General features: G+C 33.1%; 1 protein-coding gene across 4 annotated transcripts in view; it reads left to right on the top strand.

Annotated features, from left to right (window-relative positions):
- Positions 1–789: 789 nt before the first annotated feature.
- The window catches only part of LOC143244563 (vacuole membrane protein 1-like), a 32,834-nt gene continuing 13,217 nt past the window's right edge, over positions 790–20,406 (top strand). For 2 of the 4 annotated variants that reach the window (XR_013025205.1, XM_076489489.1), the window contains exons 1-8: positions 790–966; positions 1,838–2,084; positions 2,375–2,465; positions 3,514–3,624; positions 9,269–9,348; positions 12,913–13,003; positions 13,261–13,312; positions 20,168–20,253. Coding sequence is in view for 3 of the 4 variants with exons in the window: in XM_076489489.1 (XP_076345604.1) it covers positions 1,867–2,084; positions 2,375–2,465; positions 3,514–3,624; positions 9,269–9,348; positions 12,913–13,003; positions 13,261–13,312; positions 20,168–20,253 (729 nt within the window). In the remaining variant the exon portion in view is untranslated. The remainder of the gene's footprint in view (positions 967–1,837; positions 2,085–2,374; positions 2,466–3,513; positions 3,625–9,268; positions 9,349–12,912; positions 13,004–13,260; positions 13,313–20,167; positions 20,254–20,406) is intronic. The other 2 variants (XM_076489488.1, XM_076489487.1) reach the window with 2 other exon arrangements.

The raw sequence follows: 20,406 nt of genomic DNA on the forward strand, positions 1-20,406 counted from the left end.
TATTGAATTTATGTACTATTTGATGCGTGTATCTGCGGGTTACAATGCCAGAAACTGGGTATCGATACTTGTTGTGGGCAGAGCATGGATAGCCCATTGTGTAGCTTTGTGCTTAATGCAATATAACCAACTATTCTTTGATGTTGAGTATCATTTCCATTGCTACCTAGGTTATATGACGACAATGAATGAAATCAACAATTCGAAATATCTTAAAGACACATATTGAAAGCAAAGGTGGAAGATGTAGAAAAAAAGGTTTTGTTAATTCGTACTTATTTGCAATAAAAGTAGTAAGTGTTAAAGATAGATTGGGCTTTATATTTGGTAAAACCTATATATATATTTCTAAACAAATGTAGTTTGTTTGACAACGTGTAATATAAACTTTAACATTTCCGCAAAGCTTTTCACTAGTTTCATTGTCTATACAAAATTATAAAACCCCAAGAGTAAGTGTGACGTACCCAACATAATGAGGCACGAATGTTGACACTCTAAAAGTTCCAGATTTAATGAAAAGACCCGACTGTGATGACAATATTGTTACATACAAATGAATAGATGCACGCTAACGTAAATAGTTGTATGAATTCCTCAGTGGTTTATTGAAGGTATGTTCCTTTGAGACACCAAAATTGTTTTATGTTTACTTGGTTCTTGAAAGATAATCTAGAATATAAAAAAGAGTTTAGAGAATAATGTTACATTAGAGAATAATTCAAGTTTGGAAAAGACGCCTCTAGCGGTAGCCAAGCAAATTTACTGTTGCGTTTGTTACCACGTCTGCTCAATCCACATAGTTACGCGTGTGGTTCTGTAGAAGAATAGAAGGATACACGTGTGTTTTGTTGTATTAAATTATTTTAAATATGAATTGAAGAAAAATATTATTATTATCGTGACCAATATATACAGGCTTTAATAAGATAATTTTTGAAAACAAATCAGCTTCTTTTAATTGTGGTGAGTTTATTCAATCAAACTTTAATTGTTATATTTCTTTGTTATGGAAAACTTAAAACAGCATTTTAAATAAATTAATAGTTATATAAATTGTATTATAATTTGTGTTATTAAGTTATTATTTGCTTTATAGTTTAATACTTTACTATTTAGTAAATGTTAGAGTAGGAATAGTGGCTATTTTCATCTTAGATATTTACTGCTCTGTTGTAATAATATAGTTGTACTAGTACTATAGATATTTTATTCAAAAATATAGTGAGTGTTTATAGATGATCTTGTAATTGGAATTTGGAGTCAAGACCACTTGGTAATAGATATTATACACAAAAATCAAATAGTACGTGGAATAAAAAAACTTTAAAATTCGAAGTTAAGCAGTAGACAAAAGTAACAGACATAATTTGTTTATATTTGTATCTTTATTTTGACCATCGAGCAGTTAATGTTATATATTAATATGGGAGAAAATGTAAATTTTGAAGTGAAGTTTCTTTGTTATACCTTAGACTAAGTTAAAGTCAGACAAGGAGTTATTTACATCTTCTGTTTACTTGAAACTGAAAGAAAGGTTTAGAACTTTTCATGGAAAGTTATGAATAGTTAAGGGTAAAGGAAGCCATTCTTATCTAGGATTTGTAAGTATAAACTTTTCATAAGTATAGAACTAAAAATATCACTTGTATTAACTATTTTATCGTATTATGCCTCAGATTATTATATTTTTGGAGTTTGGCGAATAATAGTGACAATAGTTTTACCTTTTAAATGTGTTTAAATTATACAATTAATGATATGTTAATCATTAGTAATATTATAGAGGTTGTGCAGTTATATGGTATTGTATAATCATGATTATTTAATGTTTTAGATAAGAAGTATAAAAAACACATTTTAAAAATGGCAGACAGAATGGAAGGTGTCAAGCACAGAATATCACGTGAAGCATCCAATAATGGAGATGCGACTGCATGCTTTTCTGGTCAGTTGCAAACAAAAAGGTGTTCATGCTACTTGAATGAAGAGAGAGAAAGCATAGTTTTATGGAGGAGACCAATAGTAACTCTTAAATATTTTATTTCAGAATTATTTATTGCTCTTCAAAATTATGGACTAAAGTAAGTACGATAGAATTAGTAGGACATTAAATGTTGAAATAAGATTATATTAATTTTTTAAAATGTCTAGAATTTATTAAATGCAATATTGTCTGGTTAAAAGCCATAAATATGAGATTGCACTAAAAATTCATAATTAAGATTAATCATTTACTGCTTTTAAATTTTTGCTATTATAATGTGTCTTATTTACTATGTTCCATAAAATTGTTATAATTGATAAAAATTAGTTTTTAAACACTGTTGTATTTTGCAGAGTGTAATGGTTTTTTGGTGTGTTTTTTTTTCAGATTATTGTTACATAAAAGAATAGTTCTTATAGTTCATGTATTCATAATGTTTGGAGTTTTATTATACCATTTGAAAGGACCACACCAGAAAGTAAGTTATTCAATTAAAGGTTTTGATGAATATAAAAAAATAATAAAATAATATCAGAAATCATAAAAAAATGTTGTATCATAAATAAAAATAATTCCACATGATGTAGGAAAACTTGTTACCTTATAATATCAATTCCTTATGTATGAAAATCTCATTGGATTTGCTGAAACAAAGCATTTGTAGCTAAGTATGTCTTCCAACTTATGACTTGTGCCTTAATAATATAACAACAGTTGCACAAAATTTTACTCAAAGCTTAAATTACTTGAAATTTCAAACTTAGAAACTGGACCAGTAAAGTTTTGATACATCTATGGTGCAATATTTATGAAAAATACAATCTTTGTCAAATATGAATCATGCAAATTACAAAATGATGAATATCATTTCAGATAAAACATACAAAAAAGTTAAAACTTGCAAGATTTTTAACAACTGAATTGCAACATTAAGTCCTTTTTATGTATTGTTTTATGATTTTATACAGTTTTATGAAAAATAAATTATAATTTTTATGTTGTGATGTTCAGTATTGAAGTTGGATTTAAATTTAAGACTGAGAGATACACCATGTATTTCTTGAATCATTTGAAACTTAATACTGGGTGTAAAATCAAGAATGTATTGTGTGCATAAATATTCTCTGTGTTAACTGTTTAGGTGTCACACACACAGATATTTTCTAACTATGCTAACTGGGTAGGTGTTGCATACATGGGTCTTTTCTAACTGTGCTATCTATGTATTACACACATGGACCTTTCCTAACTATATTAATTATATAGGTATTGTATTAGTGGATCTTCTCTAACTGTGTTATGTGTCTAGGTACTGCACATATGATTGTTTTTCGTATCACTTTGATATGGGTATTATATAACTCTGTTAATTGTCTAGGTATTGCACACATAGATTTTCTATAACTTTGTTACCTGTCTAAATGTTGCACATAAGGATCTTCTGTAACTATCAACTGTCTGTGTTACACACATTGATCTTCTCTAACTGTGTTAGCTGTCTTAACTTTTTTTGTTGTTGTTAATAGTATTTTGAGGCCCTGGAGAAGCAGCTGCTATGGTGTGCCTACTGGGTAGGATTAGGAGTCTTGTCTTCAGTTGGATTAGGAACTGGATTGCACACATTTCTGTTATATCTGGTAAATGTACTAATATTAAAACAAATTAGGTAGTTTTTCATCTATAAATTATTCCTGAGTTACCTAAAACACTGCATAAAAAACTGTACCAAAATGTTTAACTTATTAACTCCCAATTAATATCTGAAGAAGTAACATCTAACTTTTAAAATCACCTAAGTCATTGGGTTTCTTTTATTGTGAATTATCTATTTTTAATGTATGTAATTACTTAATATAAAACTAACATTCTAGTTTTAGTAATATAGAAACAGTGTATTAATATTCTGTGATGACAAGAAAAGCCACTTGTAGAGAAAAATATATATGTAAAAATGACTGGTATGGGTAGAGAAAGCTCAATGTAGGAAAGCAAACAACATATCGACCTTCTTTGGTCATTGTCAGGTTCAAAAAGAAAGAAAGAGGTAACTGATCGAAAGCTGACCACATGTTTGAAGAGGGTTGTGCAACTGAGTGTAAGAATGTAGAGAGTGTGCTTAGATGTTGGATTATATTTATTAATATAGGTATAAAGGTGTTCCTTTGTATTGGTTTATTTTGGGCTTGAGTTGTTGTATAAGTAAGGCTTCTTTAACTTTGCATTTGTTTGTTTGTTTCTTTATTTAGTATTTGGGTGTTTTCTATGGTTATGTTGTGTTTATTTGACTTGCAGTGTTTGAAAACGTGTGAAGGTGACTTTTTGTGCTATGTGAATCTGGTTTCCATTTTTCTGCTTGTTTTTCCAATATAGAAGTTGTGGAAGTTATCACATTGTATTTTATAAATAATGTTGGTGTGATGTTTGTCAGTAGTTTTTACACAATATAGACCTTTGTTTTGTGCCTGGTTTTTGAATAAATTTGGTATAAACTGGAATGTCATATTTTATTACTAGTTTTTGCCAAATGTTGGTTATTTGTCTGCTGATGTCAGGAATATATGGTATGCAGCCGTATATGGTTTGGTGATTTTTTTAAATCATAGGGTATATTTACTTTTGTTAGTTGATTTTGCTTTTTGTCTAGGTGTGTGTGTTTACTACAGTTTGTGGAGGAAACTTATTGATGTTGATGAACTATTGTTTTATTTTGTCTAATTTGTCATTAATTTTATCTGGTGAGCATAGTTTTGTTATTTTATCATGGCGACTGTACAAGAAGTGTAAGTCTCTGGGTTTTCTTTATATATTTGATGAACTATTGTTTCATTTTGTCTAATTTGTCATTAATTTTATCTGGTGAGCATAGTTTTGTTATTTTATCATGGCGACTGTACAAGAAGTGTAAGTCTCTGGGTTTTCTTTATATATTTGATGAACTATTGTTTTATTTTGTCTAATTTGTCATTAATTTTATCTGGTGAGCATAGTTTTGTTATTTTATCATGGCGACTGTACAAGAAGTGTAAGTCTCTGGGTTTTCTTTATATATTTGTACTTATCTTTGTAACCATTATGTCTGGACTAACATACATTACACTACTATTAGCAGTACACACTCATATGATTGTAAAGAAACTAAAACACTTAAACCAAAACATTACAAAGTTAGGGGTTAGTTGTTCTGTTCTACATTGTTGAATAAAATAGATGTCATTTCTTCTGTTGATAAAGGTAAAACTGTCAAAAAATTTTAATAAATGCACAAACATTATCCAAAGTTTACAGAAAAAACTACTTAAAGCCACGTTGAACATGAACTACAAGAACTACATGACTTACAGAAACAAAAAATGAGCCTTGACCATCAACTGGGATGCTGCATTAAACCAGCATACAACAAAACATAAGCCAAATCAACACTAGGAACAACAGGGACAAAAAGATCTGCCACAACAAAAAACTAGAAAAACTAAGATGCAAACAACAGAAAAGACACCAACACAACAAACCATTGACTAACTTCATAATTAAGAGATCCGACCAACAATTAAACACAGACGAGATATATGGCATTCCCAAACCCCATAAACCAGGTTGTCCACTGCGACCAATAATGTCCACATATGAATCGTTTAATTACAATTTTGGTAAATACATAGCATGTTACAAATATGTAAAATCATCCAGCTCATTCATCAAAGACTCCTTTAATTTCAGATCTAACCTTGATCAACTTAATCATAAAGCCTTAATGGCCAGTTTCAATGTCATATCCCTCTTTACAGAAGTCCCAACCACTGAAGCCTACAAGATAGCCTTAGAACTCTATATCTGAGACCTTAACCCATCAATAGACATTCCCAGCAACCAGTTAGCAACCCTCATAGAATTCACCAGGATGAAGCCAAACTTCATGTTCAACAACCACAACTATATACAAACAAGTGGCCTAAGCATGGGCATTCCAGTATCACCAGTTCTAATCAATATTTTTATGAGACAAGTTGAAACACAAGCAATTAACACAGCATTACATCCACCTCTATATTGGTACAGATATGTAGAAAATACGATTGCAGGATTCAGATTTACAGAATACACACTTAATTTTTTCAATCACATTAACTCTTTACATCCCACCATTAACTTCACATGTGAACAGGAAGAAAGCAAACAAATATCATTTCCTAGCTTCAAAATTACAAGAACTGATACACAATTTAAAACGGGAATCCACTGAAATCACCCATATTAGACTATATCACCCATATTCCATAATGACAAAATAAAATAATAGTTCATCAACATCAACAAGTTTCCTCCACAAACCGTAGAAAACATTATACGCACACACCTAGACAGAAAGCAAAATCAACTAACAAAAGTAAATATACCCCATGATTTAAAAAATCGCCAAACCATATACGGCTGCATACCATATATTCCTGACATCAGCAGAAAAATAACCAACATTTGGCAAAAACTAATAATAAAATATGACATTCCAGTTAATACCAAATTTATTCAAAAACCAGGCACAAAACTGAGGTCTATACTATGTAAAAACTACACTGACAAACACAACATCAACATTATTTATAAAATACAATGTGATAATTGCCACAACTTCTATATTGGAGAAACAAGTAGAAAAATGGAAACCAGATTCAAAGAACACAAAAAGTCACCTTCACACGTTTTTGAACACTGCAAATCGAATAAACACAACATAACCATAGAAAACACCCAAATACTAAATAAAGAAACAAACATAAACAAATGGAAAATTAAAGAAGCCTTACTTATACAATATCTTAAGCCCAAAATAAACCAATAAAAAAGGAACACCTTTATACCTGTATTAATAAATATAATCCAACATCTAAGCATGACCTCTACATTCCTACACTCAATTATACAACCGCCTTCAAACATGTGGTCAGCTGTTGGTCAGTTACCTCTTTCTTTCTTTTTGAACCTGACGATGACCAAAGAAGGTCGAAACGTTGTTCACTTTTCTACATAGAGCTTTCTCTACCAATACAACCCATTTTTACGTATATAGTGTGTTAATATATTTACAACATGGTAATTTATCTGAACAAGCTTGTTTTATATGTTTCACCCATGGGATTTTGTAAGAACCAGTTTGTTTGAAAGTTCAAGATTAACAATAACATTGAAAAATGCCCTACTGAATATGTCATTTGTAAACAGAGATGAAAGATGCAGTTTATGCTTAGGTGTTGATCAATGAAATACAAGACTGCTGAAACATGTGAAGAATATCATACACACACTCATGCATGGTTAGGTATATCTTTGGCCAACCATGATGAATTATGACCAATTGCTAAAGTGGTTACTTGTCAAAAGTTTTAAGTACATTGTGTTTTTTCAACTGAGTTTCAAACATCACAGACTACAGGCTGATCAGACCACCAGTTTATATGTGGTCATTCTGGTTCACTGTTACATTTATTATTACTTTTTTTTAATTGGAATATTTATACTCAGTTATATATTGTGCTGATAACTCATAACTTTTAAAAAGATAACAGAAAAGATGCACAAACTTAAATTTTCAAAGTTTGATGTGGACAGCTATATGTTATTTACAATATTTACTCTCTGTGTTTTCAGAAACTAGCAAATTAGAAATTTAAAAAAATTCATTAAACAGAATGACATTATGCCATAAAACCATGCTGCTAAAAATAAAATACAAGTTTGCAATCTGAAATATAACATTATTCATTCATAGAAACACGTAAAAATGTCTTTTTATTCACAATCAAACTTGAAGTAAACATTTGAACAAATCTACAGCTTTGTAAATTGCAATTCATTGTCAGTTTTATAATGTTAAAGAAATTTAGTTTTAGTTCAATATTATGTCTTAATTCTTTTTAAATTGTAATAACAAAAATGTTTTTTTTAAATATTTATTTGTATATCTGTATACTGTGTTTGTCATGTAACTTCTATAATTTTTGGAACAATTTCATCAGTGAAATACGTAGTTTTTCCAAAATGTTCTTGAATAATTTTTTTATCAACCATTTTATAAACCAGTGACCCTGTTAGAAAAATAAAATTGTCTTAACTGTAGTGTAGGCTGTCATTCCAAATCTTCAACTTTATTTTCTATCAGTCCTCTAGATAATGTTGTAAATTTTAATAATATCACCTTTTATCCACCTTTTCTGATTTAAAAAAAAATATATTGTATTTTCATTGTTTTCCCATAACGCTTCCATCCCTGGAGGACCTGGCATGACCTGGTGGTTTGAACCCTCAACCTATCACCTGCTGCCAAACATGTTCAACCTGTTTGATGTGGTGGCATTATAATGTGACAGTCAGTCCAGTCATTCACTGGTAAAAAATAGTTCAGTAGTTGGTGGTGGATGCTGCTAGCCTATTGCCTTCTCTCTCTTGTTGCCAGTTCAAAATTATGGATAGCTATTCCATAAACAATGCAAATAAACCATCCTTCCAGTAATTTTAATAGCTGTACTTTGAATCTGTTTGGATAAGTTAGTATCTTTTATTAGATAAGGAGACTAGAACTGTACACACTGAGGTCTATAACTAATTCTAGTTACAACCTCTACTCATGAAGTACCTGATTGTATGTAACCTATATAGATTCTTCCTCTTGACAACCATATTTATTCATTTTTTTCAACAATTTGTAGTCTGTAGCATACTAATCTACAGTACACAATCCATCTCAAGATCCCAAGCAAAAGAAAAAAAACTGTAGGAATTACTGATAACATTAGTGTTTCATCAAGGAGTTTAGGAATAATAGTCTTTCATGTTGCAAAAACAAAAAAAAATCAACATTTGAATGTTTTGATAAAAAGCTGACATTGTTAAAATGACATGTACAGACATTTATGGGTACAAAAATAAGGATATAAGAACTAATATTATATAAAGTTCATATGCTCTCAGAGTTTCAACAGTGGCTTCTGTAACTTATTTTACAAAGACGATGCAGTTATGTTTGGCCTGATATTTCAGTATCAGTTGATGACCCACAGCTAAGGAAAATGTAATTTGAAATGGAACAGCTTACTAAGTCTTTGGGTATTGAAGTAGGTCTCCATTTTAGCTTCTGAAAGACAATATTGTCAAAATCTTGTACACATTCATAGATTTCAGAAAATACTCAATAATAAGTCAGATATTAGCAGTTTAAAGGATAACTTCTTGCTGATCTTCTCATAATCTGTATATAATATTTTATGTGTAAGCGTGTATGGTTTTCAGGGGCCACATATAGCAGCAGTGACACTGGCAGCATATGAGTGTGAGAGTCTGAACTTTCCAGAACCACCATATCCTGATGAGTGAGTATACATACATGTACAGGTTATGTGAAAACTCACAATAAATTAGAATCTTGGAAAACATACAAATATTATACATTGGTATTCTGTACTTTTAAGTATTATTTTAGACTCAAAACAAAAGCATTTTAACATTTTTTAGTAACTTGATAAATATATTATCAAATACAGCAAATTAAGTTCAAGAAAAACCTTTTCAACAAAGAAGGGCTGTATTTGCCTTGATCTTTCTTTTTGTAATGGGAATAAATAATAGAAATCTACCTATTTATCTCAAATATGTCAAAGATGTAAAGGATAATAATTTTTTATTATTCTTAAATTATAAACTAAACTACTGATTAACTTAGAAATTAAATAATTGGAAAATAGATCAAGACAAGCACAATAATAAAGTGTTCATTCAGAATGACCCTTATGCTTCAAAGGTATTTATTAAATGAATTGAACTCCAAGCATTGTAGAACATGTAATAATAATAGAACAAAGCCTTATAAATGGAAATTCTTCTTAAATAGTCAGAATGTTTCTCTTATGTTCACAGTACTAAATTGTTTTACTTTGTTGTGTTCACATTTGACTCGTATATTTAAACTCCTTGTTAATTTGTATTACTTGGAAATTCTGAAATTAATGTCACAAAACTACATTTTTCTTAGATTTTTGTATGAGATCCTCTGTGTGGATTCCTGTACATGAACACACAAGTTTCTGATGAAATGAAAAATACTGTTTATGCATAAGAGATTACTCCCCTCAAGGTGGATTCCTGCATGGTGAGGGGACCTCCCAGGGAAGGAAAGTAAAAATACCAAATCTTCCCTTTGCTAATTTGCTCTATGTATTGATCCATGAAGGGGAGAAGAGGATCCTGGTTGTTGAGGGCTCCAACCTCAACATGTCATTTTGTCCTTGAATTCCTGTAGACAGTTGGCCTTTGGTTGAACCCCCCAGGGTTGATCAACTGGTCCTGCTTGGGCTAGGGTCAACTGGGTACCAGTGTTGGATGTTTTCAATGAGTATTGTGGACACTATCAGATGCTGATGTTTGAATGTAGTGCTCATGAAACCCTGGCATTGCTACAGTGCCCTTGTTTAGCATTGTAGTGCATCTCCTCATAGGATTCTGTAGTGGGTGAGGTCAGGGGACAATGAATATGAATCTTCTCTTTATTACTGATTCCTCAGTCGTGAAAAATCATTAAAAAAAACAGCTCATTGGTAAACGACCATGCATAGACGACTCTGTTACAACATTGCCACCACAGCCAGAACCTATCTCATGATTATTAATTCTCCACTCTTTATCAGACAAATCCTTGGGACAAATGTTTTCCTTTTTCATCCAAAAGAAATTAGAGAGGCTTCCTAGCTCTTTGGTAAGGAAGTTGCATTCTGTAGTCATTTTGGTAGAAACTTCTACCCTGTAACACAGTGAACTCCTCTTGAGGTCGAAGACTGTTGGGGATATATCCATTCAGGTTACTTACCATGCTACTTTAAATTCCTCCTAAAGGGTGATTTTGAGAGAGGTTTGAAGAACATTCTCGAGCCAGACATCTTCACCAGTTTCTCCTGCCAAGACATTTTTGCTGTTTGTCATATTTCTACTTGTAAGGATGGAATTATGATGCTGACAAATGTCTTAATTTTGATGTTTACATCACCACCTCCACCTGCCTCCATTAAGGTAGGTTATCTTAACTGTATAGTACATCCATACTTTGCTAACCCTCTCAGATGTTTTACTGCCAGTGGTTTGGATATTCAAAGGCATTTGTGGTGGCAAAGACCATGACACCTACAAGTGTCAAATGGACCCTCATTTTTTAATTGTGGTGTTTCACACCCCTCTTATTTGCTCTAATAGGTGAAGGAGAAGGCAGTACAACATTTATGTACTGTCTATAATATTTCATACCAAGAGACTTGGAAGTTATTGTCCTCAACTCCATCTCAAACATATGCTGTTGCATTATGTTCCACTGTTACAGTGAGAGTGCAGACAAATCTTTTCAAGCCTCCAGTAGAATCACTCTCCAACTGTGAGAAGAGTCTTTTGCCCTCTTTGGTTAAGTAAGTTGACAAGTCAATGCTTAATCTTGTCTCTGTTCCCACTATTCCTTCCAGTACCTGCCTAGGTCAACTTCCTTCAGCCCCGGCTTCTGGTGTCTGCTTGGTTCCACCTTCATCCCTAAGATGTAGAATGGTAATTCATTCATGCCCTCAGTTGCTGGTTGCTTGAATCTCTGCCTACTGACACAGACCTGCCCTCTTGACCCTGGACAAAATCCATGGAGGTCAACAGACCTCCTTCTGGTGAAGAAAAACATGATTATAAATCAAAGGGTTCTTCACCTAAATAAAATAACCACTTTGATACAGTGGAACTGTTGAGGTTTCCATTCTAATCTGGATGATATTCAGACATTGATTGATTCCTATCATCATGTTTCTGTTTCCTAACAGGAAACATTTTTGAAAACTGCTGATACAGTTGCCTTTCATCAGTTTTCTTTTTATGAGAATGACAGGTTGGATGATGAAAAAATGCATGGAGGGGCAGCACTGTTGGTCAATCAGGATGTCCCCTCTTTCTTTGCAGCTTGATACACCCTTGGAGGCCGTTGTCATCCATATTTCCTTGAGTCACACCACCACTGTTTTCTCTCTTTACCTGTCTTCTCAAGAAACTTATGATCAATCAGACATTGATGCTCTCATTAAACAGTTGCTGTCTCCCTTTTAATTCTGGGAGTCTTCATTGGACACAATCCTCTCTGGAAGTGGTGCTGATATTGATGGGAGGTGTCAATTGTTAGGGAATATACTTTTGGATCACAATCTTTCTCTCTTCAGTACTGGCTTTTATAATTATTTCCACAATCCTTAGTCATTCTTTTACTACCATTCATCTCTCTCTCTCTGCCCCCCTTCATTTTTCTTTGAGGGTTGACAGTGACCCACAAGGCAGTGAAATTACCTTTTTTAATTCTCTTTAAGTCTTTTACCTGCATTTAGAACTTTGTTTTTTACCTGATTTATATTTTTATCTTGTATAATATTTTGTTTTTGTATATTTACACCTTGCTTGGTGTAGGTAGCCTTGTTGCTTTGCACCATAAACCTCTCATCAACCTCAACCTTCTGTGAGATTCTACTTTAATACGAACTGTAATATTAATGTTTTGTCACTGATCTTGTCAGTTTTGAGCTGTGGGGTTTCCTTTTAAATGTTTTTCAAAGATTTGTATGTACTCTCAGGGACATATGTACCACAGGTTGGAAGCCACTGCTTTAAGATACTGTGTATAAAAACTAATAATAATGAATAGAGATATGCTTAAAGTTTTCCAAATGTTATTTGCCAATTTTTGTGAAGATTTGTGGTATTGTAGTAACAGTATTGGTGCAGCGTAGTTTTTTTTGTTTGCATTTAAATTTCAATTTTGTTTTATAAATTGATAATTTCTTTTACTGCTTTAGTAAGTTTGATATCAAAACATTATTATAAATTTTTCATTACCTTTGAAAATTCATCTGGGTCACTGTTTTTATTTCTAGAATTCTCTGTCCAGGTCATAACAATGGGACCCATTCTGTAATAACAATTTTCAGCATAATGAGCAAAGTTCGACTGGAGGCTTTCATGTGGGTAGGTGTAACACTGCTTAATTTTTGAAACTTTCCTTTACATTTTCTTTTCAAAAATGATAAATAATATTTATGTTTTAATATTTGTATATTTTATATTAATACTGAAATATTTTGTTAGTAGAGCTAACAATATTGTGATTTAGTTCTTATTCATGTTAATTAATAGTATGATTTAGCCTTTAAAATTAGTTGCTCCTTATTCTAATGTTCCATTTCAAAGAAGTCAATGTCTTTAATCTTTGTTTCTTATTTAAGGGGGCTGGCACAGCATTAGGAGAGCTACCTCCATATTTTATGGCAAAAGCAGGTAAGGAACAAACTAAATACTTAATAAATCATAAACTTCTTTACTTTTGTTTATGAAATTTTTGTCCATTGTTAACTGTCTTTTCCTAATTGTTGTTTTTCATTATGTTTATAAGTACTGGTAGTAATTTTTGGTATATTTACTTATTGTAGTTTTGAGGTTTTTTTTAATGTGACTGTATCATGATTAGTCTCATTTCAAGCCACACCATGTTACTCATTGAGTCTTAATTAGATTCATGATTTAAAAGTAAACTACCTTGGTTTTCCTTTATTGCCTTTTATCTGATATTAATCCTATGCTTAGTGATAAGTGTTTGAGTGACTTCAGTTTGAGAATGGAAATGCATGTCACTAATTACTGGAATTAACATAGCTGTTATATATTGTACCCTTGCCAGACTCATGTAAAGAAGAAAATTTGATGCAGTATTCAGTGTTACATTTTAAAATTCTAATTGAAGTGATATTTGTGGTAATGGCAAATCACTAACTCTCCCTGTATATAGTATTAGAGCTTTCATAGATATTGTTAGATTTTGTTGAGTGTTGTATGTGTAACAATCAAATTTTCTTTCAAAAAGGGAAAATGTGTAGATGTTAATGACTATATGCAGTAATTTGAGTGTCAGCCTGTGCCATTTAGTTTGGAACAGCATCAGCCCTTTAACATTCAATTGCATTGTGTGAGCCTTTTCTTGTCATATGTGTGTGGTCTGGGCCTACACTTACATTTCTGCATAGATGACTGACTTCTCCTTTCTCACTCTTAGGAGGAATTCTCAGATGGCTTGAGGTGGCTCATCAAAATTTCCAAGTTCTTCCTTCCCTAATCCAATATCTCCTCCATCTGGAGATCTTTTTCAAATCTCACATCTGCTGTTCTCAGCCTTCATGACTCCATTTGCAAGACCTGAAGTATCTGGTCACAAAAGTCTATGTCTCTCTTACTGGCCCCTTGAGGTAGATTCCTGTACATAGTGAAGGGACCTCCCTAGGAAGGTTCTATACTTTAAGTTTACCTCATCTGGGATCTGAACATTCACCCATGTGTTTTCTGTGCATAGCAACCCATGAAGGGGAGGAGAAGATCCTGATGATTGAGGGGGTCCAACCCCAACACACTCTTTAGCTTAAAATTCTTGTAGACATTCTTGTTGGATGTTGTGAATATTGCTTAAAGCTGGTGTATGGGTAGTGTTTAAAAAACCCTGGTCTTGCTGCATTGTTCTTGCCTGGCATTGTAGTGTATCCCCTCATAGGGGTCCATAATTGGTGGGGTCAGCAGGCACTGAAATATCCTCCATTTATTATGGATCCCCCATTCCATGAAAAGCAAATAATAATAAAACTGAAAAAAAAAAAAAGGAAAATGCCCCTGCATAAAAGATTTGCACAGTTAGATTCCATATCTCAATTTCTCATCCTTCCTTCATTATTTGAGAAATTGTTAGGGTAGATGTCTTTCTCTTTCATTGAAAATGGATTAGAGGAGTTTGCTGGCTCCCCCAAGCAGTTGGGAATTTGCATTCTGGTGTCATTTTTGTGGAAACATCTGCACCATAATACATCAAACTCCACCTTAAATTGAAGGCCATTGGAGGTATTCCCATCGAGGTTACTCGTCATGTTACTTTGAAGAGGAGTTATTGTTGAGAAGAATTTAAAGAACATTCCCTAGTCAGAGATCCTTGCTTGCTTCTTAAGACAAGTTTTTTTGCAGTTTGCCATATCTCTATTGTAAGGACAGAACTATGCTGCCTACAGATGTTATTATTTTGACATTTACATTGCCACATCCACCTGTAATTATCAAGGCAGGTTACTTGAACTATACAGTATGGCCGTATATTCCTAACCCTCTCTGATGATTCCAGTGTCAGTGGTTTGGTCATTCAAAGGGTTGTGTCATCACTGTTTGTTCTCTCTACCTGTCTCCTGGACATTTATGGTAAATCACACCTTAATGCTCTCATTGAACAGTTGCTGTCTCCCTTTTTAATCCTATGCCAGTCTCTCTCAAAATGATAGGAAAATTATCACTTAAGAAAATAAGAGAAAAGTGAAGGGAAGCAGATAGATTAACAGCAGTAAAAGACTGACTATGGTTGATGCCAACCAACACCCATAGAAGGTGGACCAGGCTAACTGGCCCTCTTTTACTGCTCTCAGAACTTGATCCTGCCAATTTTAGCAAGCCACCAATAGATAACTGCATGGCAGCAGTTACTGACAGCAGCTGCTCAGTCTATTCCTAAAATATCGATTCGCCTTCCACAGCATCCTTGTCTATGGTGGAATCCTACCTGCCACATAGCACAGAAGGCTCAAAAACAGACCTGGAACACCTTTCATAAGTATCCCACATGTTTAAACCTCTTTGTTTTTCAGCCGACTGATGCACGTGCTTGGCAGGTCAAATGACAAAGCTATAAGCAATCTTGGATTAAGTACAGAACTAGCATCTCTTCCACTATCAGTTTCAAAGTCATGTGAAACAAAATTCGCAGGGTCAGTGTGCAGTATCCTTTCGATTTTTCTTTCTGATGGCCAGGTAGTTGCTGATGCTTAGAGTATCACCAATATTCTTAGTGAAAGTTTTTCTTGTGCATCTAGCACTTCTGCTTCATCCCCCACCTTCTATGACGGTAATTACCCCTTTACACTGGTGAGATTCAATCTTGCTCTTCATCAACTTGGCAGTACGTCAACCAGACCTGATGATATTTGCTACAGCATACTGCACCATCTCTCTCCTCTCTCTTGCTACTCTTCTGGTTTTTTAACTGGATCTGGCAGGAGAATGCATTTCCTGTTGCTTGGTGCCAGGCTATTGTCCTACCTTTTTTTTTGACCCCGGAAAGCATCCTAAGATTCCTTCAAACTAGCATCCAGTTGCTTTAACAAGCTGTCTCTGTAAGATTTTAGAGAGGACAGTTAATGCTAGTCTTGTTTGGTTCCTTGAATCAAACAATCTCCTCTTGCCCACCCAGTGTAGGTTTTGATGACAGTGCTCTACCATTTATCAATTAATTCAACTTGAATTATGTAATAATCACGAAATCTGTGTGGGTTCAGTGCTTTCCGTTTTTTTCCACAGGAACTTAGAGTTCTTGATGGCTGTGTCTTAAATGTCACACTTTTCATTGTAAAGACCGATGCCATCACTACAACTTCCCCACCTGTTGCAAATGGGCTCTGTGTTGGCAATTTCAACATTTCATGTCAGTTGTTGAGCATGAGGTTTATCTAGCAGCAGTATCAGATTGCCCTAAATTGGCTGTTGAAGTGAACTACAGCAAATGGTTTTGCCCCTTTCTTTCTTTAAAATCATTGGTGTGCACTTTTGCTACCAATGAGGTATTCACCCTGATCCTGAGCTCTATTTCTGTGATGTTGTTTTTCATGTGGTCCCTGAGGCAAAGTTCTTGGGCTTGTCTTTGTCCATAAGCTCACATTCATTCCACACATCAAGCAGCTATGTGTCAAGTGTACAAGAGCACTGAATACCCCATTCACCATCTGGGGTTTTGGATCTGCACAGAGACTTTCCACATAGTTTATATACTGAGTCCCACAAACCTCCTTTTCACCTCTGCCATTTGCAACTTTCTTTACAATATGTTTTAAAACTGTGATTCTTACCAAAGCATTCCACCTGGAATTATGTCTTTCTTTTTTCATTGGGCTATGTTCTTTCAAAATACTGTCTACCATTTTTCATGATGACAAGAAACCCACTTGCAGTAACAAAGTATCTCAAGATGACTGGTATGGATATCAACACATTCTTAGGCCATCTTTAGGTTAACAGAAAGAGTTTGCAAATGACCATTGCTGGGCACTTATCTTAGGAATGATAGGGTAAGTGGGTACAGGACTAAAAGGGACATTGCAGTTAGATGTTAGGTTAGTAATTAGTATAGGTTTAAAGGTGTTCCTTTATATTGGTTTAATTTTGGTTTTAGTTGTTGTATAAGTAAGGCTTTCATTTTATTTTTGTTTATATTTGTTTCCATGCTTAGTATCTGAGTGTTTGCTAAGGTTATGTTGTGTCTATTTGTTTTGTAGTGTTTAAAAAATGTATTAAGGTGTTGTTTTTTTTATTTGAATCTGGTTTCCATTTTTCTGCTTGTTTCTAAAATATAGAACTCATGGCAGATGTTGCATTGTATTTTATAAATAATGTTGGTGTTGTGTTTGTCAGGGTAGTTTTTAAATAGTATGGACTTTAGTTTTGTACCTGGTTTTTGAATAAATTTAGTGTTTACTGGAATGTCATTTCTTCTATTGATTTTTTTAAGAAACTTAAACTAAAAATTATCATTAGAAGAAATGGAATTTATTTCATCCAATAGTGCTGAAAGAAAAAATAATCCATAATTTTGTGAAGATAAATCTAACCAAGAAATTTAATCAATATACAAACATTATCCATAATTTACAGAAAAACTACTAAAACCCATGTTAAACTTGACATATAAAGAACTAAATCACTTGCAGAAACAAAAAATGAATTTAGACAATCAACTGGCCTGCTGCATTCAGCCAGACATTTATGGACTTGTACAATGCAACATCAATCAAATCAGTAGTAAGAACGACAAGGAAAAGAAGATCCATCACAACAAACACTAGATAAACTAAGGTCCCAACCACAAAAAAGACGCCAATATGATGAACCACCAACAAACCTCATAATTAACAGACCCGACTGACAATTAAACAATAAAGAGATACATCTACCCAACAAAAGACTCAACTTTGCAGTAACACCTAGAAATATTCCATCCATTGAAATGAAAGCCTGCCTGGAAGACCTAGCTAGAAGACAGGTGATCCATTCTAAAACACCAACAAAATAATGGAAAACAACCACCAGAAAGAAGACAAGTTCAACAACAATTCCACCAACAACCTAACTTTTCAGGTAAAACTGAAAACATCTGTTTTCCCGAAACACCTCAAAACAGTATCTTAAACAACTTTTTCAAATAATTTTCACTCAAAATCATCAACATAATTTCACAGAAAAGAAAGCTAAAAAACAACCTGAAACAAAACAACAACATCAAAATTCTAAAAACAGATAAAAGCAATGCTATAGTTATAATGAACACAAAATGAATATATTCAAAAAATGAACAACATATTATCAGATACAAACAAATTTAAACTAATACACACAAATCCAACAAAAACACATGAAAACCAATTAAACAAAATACTACTACAAATTAAAAAAAAAGTTACAATCTCAAAAAACCTTTATTCTTATTTGACTCATGCGTACCATAATTATACAGCATCCCAAAACCTCGCAAACCCGATTATCCACTACTACTCATAATGTCAACCTATGAATCATTTAACTACAACCTCGGTAAATATATAGCATGTGCATTTTCTAAATATGTAACATCAGCTGGGTCCTTTTTCAAAGACTCTTAACTTTAACTATATTCGTAATCAACTAAATCATAAAGCCTTGATGGTCAGTTTTGATGTAATCTCTCTCTTCACAGAAGTCTCAACAACTGAAGCCTGCAAGATAGCTTTAGAACTTTATATTCAAGAACCCAACCCATTGATACACATCCCCAGCAACCAATTAGCAATCCTTATAGAATTCACTACCACCAAAGATTGAATCCCAAGCAACCAATTCAACCTTACACCCACCACTATACTGGTACAGGTATGTTTACGATACAATTGCTGGATTCACATCTACAGAACACACACTTAGTTTTTTTCAACCACATTGACTCTATACCTTCCAACATTAAGTTCACCTGTGAACAGGAAAAAACTAACCCAATAGCATTTTTTAACCTCAAGATGACAAGAACCAATACACAATTTAAAACAAAAAATCCACAGAAAAATCTCCCATACTGGACTATACATTCCTTGGGACTCTGACCACTTTGTTTTCCTTCTCTCCAATATTTCTTCATCTACTGAAACCAGGGCCTGAACTTTGTTGCTCAACAGAATATGCTCATTATAACTAAATTCTCTACTTTTTACTTTAACAGTGCTCTTTCTAACTTCTTGAAAGCAGATGTATCCCTAAAATCTAAAAGCTGAAGCTCCTCTTGAAATCCTGCTGCCATTTCTTAAAATCTGTTCTTCTCTTTATATATTGTTTCTACATTGATTAGGATAGCCTCCAACTTCTCCTACAACCCACAAATTCTACATAGAAATTGCACATCTTCATTACTAGTTTCCTCAGAGGTACATACCAATTCCAAGTTCCCAAATAAAATCCACTCATTGCACCCATTACACCTAAAAACTACAAATGCTTAACTATTATGCCAGTCTTAACTATTGTATTTATACTTACAGCCTGATAATAAATACTTAATATCAAATACTAGTAGCCTGTTTTTATTAACACAAAAAGCCTACATTAGTTGTTAGGTCCCATTATTACTTGTTTTTATTTAGGTATTTGATATTATCTGGACATTTAAATGCAATAAAGTTGAATCATTTGTAAAATATTACTGCTAGTTCTTTAGCCAATTTTATGCTGGTTTGTCTAAATTAAGCCTGAAAATTTATGATGTTTCAGCTGGTTTGTCTAAATTCAACCATAAGAACTCATTAAAAATCTTGATATAAAGAGATTTCTTATTATCATTATTTGTAGATTAAGATTTTTTGCATAGTCAACTTCCTATGAATTCACCTCAGTGACAAACAGTTTCTTGTTCGAAGTTTACTCAGTTGATAAAGTTTACATGGTGGGACATTATGAGATGGGTTTACCTCAAGACTAAATTGCAAAGTTTAATTAAGAATGAATAACCATCTCATAGTTGTTTTGTTTTATAAACTACAGCAAGGTTGTCAGGAGTGGAAACAAATAATGAAAATTTGGAAGAGTTTGAAGAACTCCAACATAAAATGGATCACCCTGATGAAATGGTAACTAACTTTGTTATAAACTGATCATAAGCATAAGATATTCTAAGGATTTGAAGAGTACGAGCTACAATGGTTACACAAAAAATTAACATCTGCATTTTATGCTGAAGTAAAGATTCAAGATTTGTTTATAAAAGCTTGAAAGTTCAGTAT

Source organism: Tachypleus tridentatus, chromosome 2 (genome assembly GCF_004210375.1).
Source record: "Tachypleus tridentatus isolate NWPU-2018 chromosome 2, ASM421037v1, whole genome shotgun sequence".
In the NCBI taxonomy this organism is placed as follows: Eukaryota; Metazoa; Arthropoda; class Merostomata; order Xiphosura; family Limulidae; genus Tachypleus; species Tachypleus tridentatus.